This window comes from Sinocyclocheilus anshuiensis, unplaced genomic scaffold, assembly GCF_001515605.1.
Source record: "Sinocyclocheilus anshuiensis isolate Anshui unplaced genomic scaffold, SAMN03320099.WGS_v1.1 scaffold110, whole genome shotgun sequence".
Taxonomy (NCBI): Eukaryota; Metazoa; Chordata; class Actinopteri; order Cypriniformes; family Cyprinidae; genus Sinocyclocheilus; species Sinocyclocheilus anshuiensis.
The window spans coordinates 1,032,444-1,045,561 of NW_015544155.1; the positions used below are offsets into that span (position 1 = coordinate 1,032,444).

Below are 13,118 nucleotides of genomic sequence, written 5' to 3' on the forward strand. Positions count from 1 at the left end.
ACGTTAACTCAAAGATTTGTAGAAAAAATATAAACGTTGGACTCTGGTCGATTCTGTGTTAAGGTCAGGCACGTTGTTCGCAATTATGTGTTGTGGCTGGGTTGTTATAGATCTGCGTGACTCTCGATGTCTTAGGCCTAACTGAACGTAGGAATTATGGTATTAATTATAGTGCTTGCATAAAGCAAGTAGTGCATACCCTTGTAGCTGTTATGCATCTTTGTAATTCATTGTAAGCCCCCTTTTGAGGCACGCGCACCTCAAACCCCCCCTGTAGCTGTAGGTAATGATGTTTGACTTTAATAAAAAAATAAATTAAAAAAAACATTCTGTCTGCAGAAGCACTTGCTGTTTTCTTGTGCACATAATGAGGGAGTTATTAAAGTTTGTAAACTGTAATTTGGCCCTCAACCTGAGAACGAACTCTGGCTCTTCTCTTAAAGTACAACAAGAACTGATGTCAAGCAGAGAATTTCCCCAGACTAAGTCAGAAAGCCTTGAAATTTCAGTCAATAGAACTAATTACAAAAACACCCAGAGGGAAAGAACTACACAACAAGGGCCAAAATTAATTAAAGACACAATGAAGGAAAGAAAGAACTTACTTTAACCATTGACAAGGCTGATTTTTTTAACCTTACTGGCAGTCTCACAGGCCTTCTAAAGTTCAAAACTCACTCCGTCAATCCCATTCATTTACTGACTTGTGATTGAAGGTAATTGTGAAGTGTTTACCCTCAGAATCACCTTTCAATTGTGCTTAATTCATCTACAACTTAATCATAGTAATTATAGTTATTGCACCTATTTCATACATAACATTTTTTTTTTCATAATTGCACATTCTCAAAAACAACTTGTACAACAAGCTCACATGTATGGCTTTCTTCCCTGAAACACAATGGAGAAATTAAAAAGAATCGGGCTGGTCAATTTACTATTAATGGCAACTTTCAAAGTAAAAACAATAAAAAAAAAAAAATGACAAAAAGCACCATTAAAGTAGTCAATATGACTTGTACATCATATTCTAAGCATTCTGAAATCTTAAATAGCATTGTGTGAGGAACAGACTGAAAGTCGAGCAGCAGTTACTGAGTCAGTGAGATGAAGTCAAGATTTGGATTAATCTGATTCATGAATGAATCATTCAGACTTTGTGAACTCGATCGACTGATTCATTCACTAATTTCCGTCAATCAAAAGGTATCCAATCTGATTTCAAATTTTGAAAGTTCTGTTTATATGAACCCTAAATGATGCAATCTGGTTCAAATATTCATTCACATGTATTCTGCTGCGAAATTCACTGTGATAAAAAGAAAGCTGACATATGTCAGAAGAGCTTTATTAGCAAAAAATGTAGAAAATATTCAGTCTGACACTTATTAGTTTGTGACACGTAAAATAAACACATTCATAAGATGTAAAACTTATATAAACATACTCATTACAGCACTTGCATATGCGCAAACTATTTATGAATCCGATTCAAGCATTTACATGCTTAATTTTTTCCTGTTGTTTGGACCATTTCAGATCTACACCACCCTTTTCAATCTGATAGGAATTTTATTTGGATTGAGCTAAATCGAACTGACTGAGGTGTTTATATGATGGCTTTTCAGTCTGAGTAAGCCATAAATCCATCTGATTATTTGGGTGCATGTAAACTATTATTAATAAAACTTAAATTCTTCCCACAAAACTATTAAATGGCTTCAGGAAATTTTAAATAAAATGCTCAAGTCATGTAGACCAATTCTATGGTGTATTCATGAGGCTTTTGCATCTGATTTTGAAGCTGGAAAGCTCCGGCCCCATTCAATTGCATTGTAATTGCATTTTAAAAAAATTTGAAAAATTACCATGATTCTTCAGATCATCTCTTTTTGTGTTCCACTGAAGTAATAAAGTCATACGGGTTTAAAACAGCATGAGGGTAAACAAATAATGACAAAATAATACAATAAATATTGAGAAGTTTACATTTTTAGGTGCACTGCTCCTTTAAAGGAATAGTTCACCTCAAAACGAAAATTTGTTGAAAAATTACTCACCCTCAGGCCTTCCAAAATATAGATTAATCTGTTTCTTCATCAGAAAACAGATTTGGAGAAATGTATCATTACATCACATGCTTGCCAGTGGATGCAAATCTTTTTCCGATGAGGAAACAAATTCTTGGATGGCTTGAGGGTAAGTAAATTTTCAGCAAAATTGTATTTTTGGGTGAACTATTCCTTTAAGGACCACCTGCTTGAGTTTGTGAGTTTCTGGTGCAATCTCTTTTTGACAGCACTCTACTTTCATCAATAGTGTTGTGGGTGTCAGGTTGGATTAGACCCTTTTAGTCAACCTGTTGCGATGTTGATCCAGTTTAGCAGAGTGTTAGGGATACGCCTCTCTACCTGCATTGATCTGTTGCTCTCAGCAGGATTGATCCAAGTAATGACATTTTGCACTGTCTGTTGAGTAAATAATTATATATTTATCTTGCAAATGAATGAAAATGTATTAGGCTATAGTTAACATTTTTATTAAATGCAATTAGCTGAATTTTAGAGTGCTTTCTTAACTGACTTAAATACCTTTTTTATATGTTATTTCATAACTTCTGTTGTCTTTGAAATATGATTAAAGAGTCCTGACAAATGTACGTTGATAGTAAACGAAAATATACTTTAATGTAATTTCTATTGAAACTTAGTCATATATTTAAATATATTTCTAATTACACATTTATAATGAAGTTGTAATTTAGTACATTTCAAATATATTAACTTTACATTCAAACTTTAATATCGAAGAGCATATTACAGTTAAAATTTTAATATTTTAATAAGTAACACTGAATTAAACTTAATTTTGAAGTTGAAAGACTGAAATAGTATTTTCTTGTAGAGACTAGCGGATATTATTTTTTAATCATTGAATCATTCACTCAAGAGATTCGTTCAAAAACACTGAATTATTCAATAAAAAAACACCGCTACTACAGTGTGTTGAGACGTGCAGCGGTTGAGCCTGTTTTGTACTATTTTCGTTGACGAAGCAAAAATACAAAAGTAACTGCCAATATTTTGTCTGCCCAGTATTAACTTTTGTTTATTGAACTGTTGTATAAAAGCAACATCACACTCGCAAATGTGTTGTCACCATAGACTGTAAAAAAAGATGGATGACACGTCTCCTATTCCTTCCACTATAGAAAAGTGAAGCCAAAGCATCTCAGTATGGCCGCTGCCATCTTGAGTAAATGTCGTCATTTGGAGCCAGAGTCTGCGCAGTAGAGATTTGTTTGGAGCCAGAGTCTGCGCAGTAGTGTCGTGAGGTGGAGCCGCGGTACCAAACTCCCGCCCAAACTCCCGCAGACCCAATCAACCATAACGGCACGCCCCGTTTTTATAGCATCAAATTACTAGCTAAAATCAAACTTATCACAAAAACGAACAATTGAACACATATCAGCGTGATAACAACTACCTTAAATGACCAAAACCATCTTTCAGGAAAATTGTATTGGAAGCATAATTAATTTTTTAAATTTTGACTCAAGTCCCATTCGTTTACATGGAGAGGGCGGGGTTTATGACCTGTACTGCAGCCAGCCACCAGGGGGCGATCAAAGAGCTCGCAGCTTCACTTTTCAGGACGTGTGAGGCACACCTTGTTATTACGATCACCAGCTGGAGTGCCCTGGTTGTCCACTAGAGGGCACTCCATTCCAGACTTCTGCCACTCTATCTAGGACTTCATTCCCCATTGTATACTGGTTCTCCTGTTTCTTGGTTCTTGGTCTTGTTATTCTGCCTGTTTTCTGGATTACTCTGTTTGCCTCAGCCCCTTATTCAGTTGTTGTTTTGGATTGCCTGTTTGTGTATGACCTTTGCCTGCCTTTGGATTACGTTTGTGCATTACCCCTTCAATAAACTACTGCATTTGGATCCTCTACCTTCATGTTACCGTGCAGTTCATGATAGTGACTATTGTATTTTCTTTTTTAAAATGGGAGCCTGGGAGGTTCTTGGGATGAATAAACTGAATAAGAGTAAGACTGGAGACCTTAAGGTAAGCTAGTAATCTATTACAGGGGCAAAACCAATAAGTAATATAAGTTAGTGTTCAAAGGACAAAGAGTTACATGTAGACAAGACGGTGAGTGATCTGATCCTCTTAATAGCTGAACATTTCTTCCATTTCTGTGATTTTTATCGTGTATTTTAAACACTTTAAATGGTCTATTGTGTTTTAGTTTTCAGCATGTCTCTATCTGTCATAATAGAAAGCTGTTGTTTTGATTAGAACTTCTAATTTGTCAGATATTCACTCTACAGAAACAGTAGTTTTTTGTGGTCTTTTAATATTGTATATGTTTTTCTTTTTTTTCTTCTACAGTTGATGAACCCAGCTTATTATAAACACGATCATGGATGAATTCGCTCCATTAGATTGCCTTTTGCCTTCAGGTATTTATTCATTTTAAACTCATTTAAAAGTCTGAATATATTTATTCTTGCCCATGCATGCATTAACACTTTGTCCTGAAGAACATAAACATAGTTAAGAAATATATCATAGTTCAATGCAGTTACACTTCAAATGCTTTAAATTGGCCACTTTGCATGCTCACAGTTATTATAGTGTGCTATGTCTTATTCCTTCTAACTGAATTGTAATGCAAGTCTTTTATTTTCAGTGTTTAATTCACTATGGCTAAGAATACGATTTTCAAAGAAAATAAATAATCTCCTATGTCCATCATTTCTGGATTTTTTATGCATCTCCACAGTGTTTATTCAGGTGTAATTATTTTTGTAATCATTTACTCGGTTTGCACAGATGAGACTACACCAACATGGGCATACTGATGATGCCAAATATTTTATAACACAATGTGGATTTCTGGGTGCATTTTTATTAGATCTCTACATATAGTATTGGTTCTATTAATATATTAACTTAAAACTTTGCTTTTTACTTAAGCAAAAAAAAAAAGGAACTATTAAAACCAGCCAGATTAATACGATACATTGTTTCAAAGGTCAGGCAATGCTGGCTCTGGTTGTTTAGTTTTTTTGTTTGTTTGTTTTTTTAACAGGATGGTAGAAGCAATTTGGCAATTAGCTAATGCATCTCCACAGTGTTTATTCAGGTGTAATTATTTTTGTAATCATTTACTCGGTTTGCACAGATGAGACTACACCAACATGGGCATACTGATGATGCCAAATATTTTATAACACAATGTGGATTTCTGGGTGCATTTTTATTAGATCTCTACATATAGTATTGGTTCTATTAATATATTAACTTAAAACTTTGCTTTTTACTTAAGCAAAAAAAAAAAGGAACTATTAAAACCAGCCAGATTAATACGATACATTGTTTCAAAGGTCAGGCAATGCTGGCTCTGGTTGTTTAGTTTTTTTGTTTGTTTGTTTTTTTAACAGGATGGTAGAAGCAATTTGGCAATTAGCTAATGAGCCCAGTCAAGTTGACTTTCTTCAGAGATGGATAACCCCATGCAATAACTGGACAACAAAAAACTGTTTCCAAGAATCCGAGAGCAGTCTACAGCAAAATAATTGATGTGCTCTGAAGGAACTTTATTTACTCAAAATTATCCCTCTCTGGGAAGGTGCTCCATAAGTACATGACCAGAAACTAAGTAATCAGACTTTAATGATTGGCCAAGAATTGCAGTCATGCTTTCAATGTGTCTGAGACCGCCTGTGGTCATTATAGTAATGAATGCATTCTCAATGACTAACATCAACTTTTGTCCTGGTGTTAACTTCCCTGCAAATTTTCACCGGTAAGGTGGTAAAGAAGGTTCATGGGCAAACCACTAAATGGCTGTACCACTTTTGTGCTGTATTTCACTGCAAAAAACTGTCTTATTCTGTTTAACCAGACATAAAAAGCTTTATGAATTCTTTAAGAATTCTTAATGCTTTCTTTCGAAGCCATCCAATAACTTCTGGAAATATAAAGAGCAGTTCCAGATGTAGACTGCAGTGCAGTATTGTTTTAATTTATATACTATTATAGTATTTGTCTTTTTTTTATTTATAATATATATATATATATATATATATATATACACATATATATGAAGCTTCTGTCACAAATATGAATTCCTTGTGCGTGTAAACATATTTGGCAGTCAATCTCATTCTGATTAATATTTTGAAGTTTCATTTTAGTTTAAGTTTTAGGATTTTTTTAAAAATGTGATGTGTCATTTGTTTTTAAATTAATAATAATCAATACTAATAGTTAATTTAATTTTTTAATGATTGTTTTTATTTTTTATTATACGTATTTCAATTTTAGATTAGTTATTTTCTGTGTTTTTTTTTTATAATTTTAACTATTTTATTTAATAGTTATATTTTATTAATATTCAATTAAACATCAACACTGCAGTTGTGGAGTATGGTAGCCTGAACAGGCCATGCTTATTTCGCCACGAACGCAACATCAAACTAATTTTTGTTTTATCAAGATCTCAACTAGTTTTTTTTATGCTGTTTTTTCTTGCTCCTACCGTTGAGCTTGCTCCTACTGTAGAACTGTAGAATTTTTTTTTGCTGTAGTTAAATTTAATCATTTTCCCAAAAGGTCCACATACTCAAGAGATTTCAAGACAAAAGACTCATGAGAACAAACATACCCTGGAATAGATGGACTCATGTGACCTTACACTTCTCTGAAATGTTCTATATAACCCTTCAGTAAAACGAAGACTGAAGACATGGCCCAGAGTTTTGACCTAGTCCAAAAATACAACATTCTCATATCTCAGCATGTGCTGCTGATCCTTCAATTCATCCATATTCAAAAAAAAATTATATTTAATGGAAGGCTGTTTAGAATAAGATTTGCGTTTCATTTCCTATTCATTCCAATTTGTGAACTAATCAAACCCAGCTTGTTTATGTGTTGAATTGCACATTTTTTTTGTATCCTAATGAACAGCAAGCTCTCAGCTAATTTGGTATATGATCATTTCTGTGTATTTCAATTGATAATTCCGAAAGAAAATGTTCAAATGTGGAAAACGTCCTTGGTGCCCTAGTAAAAGTGTATGCTATCATAAATGTAATTTACAGGAAGAGGAGATCTGTGGCTGAAATGTGAAAAACCAATGTGGAATTACTGTTGTAAAATACAGATGTTGTTTCTTCTTGGCGTCGTCTACCATTTGCCAATGGTATTGCAATTAGCTCTCGTTCATTTATACACTGTGTTCGCATTTTAGGACATTGATATTTACCCAGTCTGTTCCACAAGGTATGTTCTGTTCACAGCAGCGTCAGCGTCAACGTACCTGTGATTTATTCAGAGAGAGTTTTGACACGTACACTGTGTACTCAACTAATTATATTTGATCAGGCTGTGATGTAGGTTATCCCTTTTTCTTTCTTTTTTTGTTTACAATGTTCACTAAAAAAACATGCATTAATGCTGCTGTATGTTCTTAATGCTGCCAGCATTTAGCCATGTGGAGATTTTGGGATTTCAAATGTGTGAGCAGCTTGGCTCTGGAATGTTTTGTAATTAAATGTGTGAACACATGCATTTGGGACTGTTGGAGTGCTGAGATGCCTTACAGAACGTTATCTTGAAATATTAAAAACACAAAATTATAGAGTGACCACATTTCGTTTTCTCCCATAAAGTGTTTCAGACTGTAGTTGGATCAGTATGTGACAAAATGACTTATATATTGGTACTGTGCCATAGCGCTTAAGCACACATGCTCACATTGAGCTTTGGTGCTCAAAAGGGAGATACCACATTTTCTTCCCATTATTTACTCTACTGCCTCCAAAATAATTTCATTTTATATAAAGTAATAACATTAGGGTTCGTCTCCAACAAAAAATAATTTTGCTGAAAAAGATTTTGCTCAAAAAATTAATTAAAAGATTTTTAAACTAATTTTTCATAACATTTGGCACACCATTTCTCCTTACTGTTATTATATTTTCTTTCATTTATTCATCCAAGTAAATATGTAAAAAAAATTATTTATATATTATGGGAGCTTATACATAGTGTTTTGCTGAATTTTAATGTTCTTTACTGACTATAATTGATTTAGAATTGTTTCTACACTCTAAAAAAATTTTTTTTTTTTTTCAAACTTTGGGTCAAATATGAACTAACCCAACTTTTGGGTTAAAAATTTTATGTAAAAATTTAACCCAACGGTTGGGTTAGTCCATATTTGACCCAAAGTTGGGTTGAAACAACCCAGCATTTTTTATAGTGTAAGAACAAAAGTCATCTTTTACTTATATGTTAATATGTGTAAAGCTGAAATTGTTTTAATAATATTACACAGTTTGCATTACGTTGCTGCACAAAGTACATCTACCAGTTGTGGAAAAACCATCAGAATTTGTTTACCAAGGGCATTAGGCCCTATCACCGTTTTTACTCTTGCTATTTTCATTAGCTGCTTCTATTTAGAGCTGTATCTCACCAGATGAAACCAAATATTACAATAATGTTTTTTTGTTTGTTTGTTTTTCCCCTCAGTTTCACACTGTAAGGACTGAGACTACATTGTAACCACAGGATGCTGTTGAAATATAGCTGCCCATTAATGTTCTCTTTCTGTGTGTTTCTTCTGTACTTTCACCAGGAAAACAGAGAATTTGCATGGTTATCCTAAATCAGCCGATAGATGAGCAGTACTTCCATGTGCTGTGGAGTAAAGGTATTGATTTTGTGATTAATATCACACATCGGCCTATGATTTGATGCTTGTCTGTACTTGTCTTCCTTGCTTGTGCAGTAGAGTATGGTGACACACCTGGCACAGAACACACTGGAAAAAGCCAGACAGGCCTAAATGTTGATATATAGAACGGATATATGTATGTTATAAAGCTCTTATAACCTATAATGCGTTAGTCATCTTTTAGATCCCCCACTGGATGAGCTATGATTATATAACTCTTGTTTTTTGTTTGTCTTCATAGCTTATTAAAGTTACTTTTTATTTTTTTATTTTATTAAGTATTAAGTAAAATTCTAAATATTTTAAATACTGTGAAAGTATATACAAATTCTAAGATACACAATGCATGTATGCAAATTGGGCAAAAAACCTAATGTTTTTTTTTTTAAAGCTGCCTGTCAATTAAAAATTATATCGAATTAATTCAATGATATTCTAATTCAAATTAATTAAATACAATTTTTATTTATTTTGTATTTTTTGGCTGTGAAATCATCTCAGCTAAAGATAAATCATTAGATTAGACATTACATTAGTGAGGCAGATGAGTAAATTATTAATTGCATTAATTTTCCTATTGCATTGTTTTCATAATTAATTGAACTCAATTTGTGCATTAATTTGATTGCCCTAGTTTCTTTCTTTACAGAATTTTTAGGGCTATCGAAGCCCTTTCAGCAGTGCAATAAGTTGAGAAAATGTCTTTTTATTTGTTTTATACATTTTTCCTGTTGTTTGTAGATTCTTTCCTTCTGATGGTTGCCGTTTTTATGCAGGCGAGAGATTAACTATATTGCACTAGCTTTTGTTGGTTTCCTGAGTTGATCTCATTTAAAAACTCTTGATCATGTAATTCCTCTGCCCTTGCATCAGAGATACTGTGCATTTTTCATGTGGCTTTGCTCTGGAGGCAAAGCAGGTGGGCGACGAGTGTGTTGCTGGGAGCAGGGTGAACATATCCAGATGGTTTTCCTTGAGGGACCGGGGCAGGGCGCTCCACCCCTCCTCCAGTGAGCCTCAGAAGTGCAGTCCTATGGGCCGGTGGCACCACCAGTGCTCGATAGGACTGGATGATCAAAGACGACACTTTGTGGATACCAAAACATTTTTGTATGCTTTGCAAAAGTAACTTCAAAAGTTCACTCCTTTCTTATTTCAGTTGTGTGATTAGTACTGAGTTTTAAACTGCAAACTCTTTTTTAAGAAACAAGATACTGTGAAACAGTAATAAAAAAATAACTTATTTTAATATAGTTTAATTTTTTGCTTATTCCTGTGATGGCAAAGTTTAATTTATTGCATAATATTATTGTGGAAATGTGACAATTAAAAAAAAAAAAAATCTGGATTTTTTTTTTTTTTATAAATATAAAGTAAAGAAACCCCAGCATTTATTTGGAATAGAAATCTTTTGTAACATTATAAATCTTTCCTGTCAAAATATTAAAAAAATATTAATTTCTTTCAAATAAAATCTTACTGACCAAACAAATTTTTAACCGTAATGTATATAAAGCCACAAATTTTCCACAAAAGTGTCCTACTCGTTGTTTTTTTTAAGTGTGAACCGTTACAAAGTGTACGAACCAGTCGAAAACCACATTAATCTTATTTAGATCAAAGTTTTTGCATTGCATCTCAGTCTGATCTTTTTTAACTTCTATATTTTTATGGAGCTGTATACACTCTAGATACACTCGTTTTCAGTCATTCTTTCATCATATAGCAAACTGTAGCATTCACTTTGTAGTGAATGAGTGTACGAGTCAGCGGTTTTGGATATGGCTTAGTGTGTAAAATGTCACTTACATTATCTCGTACACCTTATTAGTTCAGCACCGTGGCAATAAGACATGAGCAGAGGCAAAAAGTCCACACTTACACAATTAGTTGTAGTATAAGAAAGTCTCCTGGCATTCTGCTGACATCATCAGTGATATTCATCACATCTGAGAATGACTACACTGTGAAAAACTGATTTATTTACTTGCAAAATGACAGAGTGGACAGTCAGTCTAAAAGATTGAATTTGAAAACCAAATCAGATTTGTGGAAGCCATAGTCACCTCCTGTAAGCTGTCCTTCTCTAATAGTGGTGTTTATAGAAGGAAATGCTTCAAATGTCCTGCTGTGATAAAAGCTTGGTGTATTGAAGAATTGACATTGCCACAGAAATCAGATACACTATAGTATACCATTTCTTTCTTCTGTCCAGAAACCTTTCTTCCAAATATTGTGGTATGTGGAGTAATTAGTCCTCTCTCTGTATTGAAGAGTGTGAAAGGGCCTCATTTGTTTGACAGTTTGTTTTGCAATACCACCAGTGTTTTGGCTGGGCTTTTTATAATCTTTTGGAACGTTTCACATTCCTTGACGTTTTGGTCAATGGATGGATTGTGGGTTTGGGTTGCTTGATGGGCTTGATAATGATTTACAGTTTTGTGGCTTTCAGTCCATATCTGTACGCCTCCTAAACATTATTTATCAGAAAATTGACATTTATAATGAAACAAAATATATCTATTTTAAATAAATGCTGTTCTTTTTTTCTTTGTTTCTTTCTTTCATCAAAGAATCTTGAAAAAATGTCTCACAGTTTCCACAAAAATATTAAGCAGCACTGTAACTGTTTACAAAATTGATCATTATAAGAAATCATTCTTGAGCTCCAAATCAGCATGAATGATTTGTGAAAGATCTGAAGACTGGAGTAATGACTGCTGAAAATTCAGCTTTACCGTTACAGGAATAAATAGCATTTTTAAATACATTGAAATAGAAAACTGCTTGTAATATTTCATAATATTAATGCTTTACTGTGTTTTTGATCATATAAATGCAGCCTTGGTGAACATAAGAGACTTATTTCAAAAACATTACAAAATCTAAGCAACCCCATAACTTTTAAACAGTAGTGTGTTCATTGTTTTTAAAATTTAAGTTTTGCACTTTCATTAAAATGGAGCAAAAATATTGATTACTCATCTTATACATAGATTTTTGTCCAATCAGATGCTCTCTAAAATGAGAAATATTACAACTAACAACAAGTAACAAATAACTTATGGCCATGGCCATAAAAAAGGTTTACTGGCTTTTTTTTTTTTTTTATGTATCCTGCCCAAACTTCCTCCTTCAAAGGAAATACAAAATTGTAGACCTAAATTAAAAGTTTTGCACCCATTCTCCCTCTCAATTCTTTTGAGGATAAAGAAACCATCTTAAAAGGCATACTAACCTTTCATTTTGCTCGTTGACCACTCGTCCCTCTTTGATTTACAGACGCCACAAGCTTCACTTCACTTCCACGGCCAAAAGACATTAAATCAGCGACAGCAAAGTCTGCCTCATCAATATTTGTCCCCCATAAAACACCGGCCGAGTAGCAAAAGTTCATGACAAGGTTTACTGGCTTTTTTTTTTTTTTATGTATCCTGCCCAAACTTCCTCCTTCAAAGGAAATACAAAATTGTAGACCTAAATTAAAAGTTTTGCACCCATTCTCCCTCTCAATTCTTTTGAGGATAAAGAAACCATCTTAAAAGGCATACTAACCTTTCATTTTGCTCGTTGACCACTCGTCCCTCTTTGATTTACAGACGCCACAAGCTTCACTTCACTTCCACGGCCAAAAGACATTAAATCAGCGACAGCAAAGTCTGCCTCATCAATATTTGTCCCCCATAAAACACCGGCCGAGTAGCAAAAGTTCATGACAGGAAGAGGAAGCACTGCTGGTGGATTATGAAGTGTTTATTTACAAGGTTATCTGTCCTGCACCAGGGCTTCGGTAAAAGAGCATTCACGAATGATTTACCCCCTCCAGCATCTCCGGCCGTCGTAATGCTGCCTCACCACAAGTGAGAATGGTTGGTTGGTTGGTTGTTTACTTTTGGACAACCCACCGCAAACTCTTTTGTAAAGCTTTTCAGTAGTTGAAAACCAGTTCTTTCTATAGATTCAATTAATTTTGATTGTAATGATTCACTGAATTGTTATTCATTAACAGCCAGAGGTGATGATTCATAAGTCTTAGGAAAAAAGAATCACATGATCTTGCAGCTGGGAATATCCTAACAGCGTTAGCAACATGCTAAACATGCTATCAGTATGTTAAGACATGTTAGCAACATTCTAAAACATGCTAGTGATGTGCTAAAACAAGCTACAAACATGTTAGCAACTTGTTAAAACAAGAGCATAACTGGTGCGCCCAAAATTGCATACTGTCTGAATAGGTATTTGAATTGAACTTACTTCACGACTGTTAAAGAATTACTAATATATAGTAGCCCTGTTGAAAAAAAAACAGCATATGCTGGTTAGGTATGTTTTGACGCTGGGATGCTGGTTTATGCTG

The 13,118-nt window shown here is 33.9% G+C and overlaps 1 protein-coding gene across 1 annotated transcript in view; it reads left to right on the forward strand.

The window, feature by feature from the left end:
• Positions 1 to 4,394: 4,394 nt before the first annotated feature.
• Positions 4,395 to 13,118, forward strand: part of LOC107695411 (thiamin pyrophosphokinase 1) — a 56,453-nt gene continuing 47,729 nt past the window's right edge. The window contains exons 1-2 of the mRNA XM_016495302.1: positions 4,395 to 4,469; positions 8,660 to 8,734. Of these exons, the coding sequence (XP_016350788.1) occupies positions 4,430 to 4,469; positions 8,660 to 8,734 (115 nt within the window). The 5' untranslated portion in view covers positions 4,395 to 4,429. The remainder of the gene's footprint in view (positions 4,470 to 8,659; positions 8,735 to 13,118) is intronic.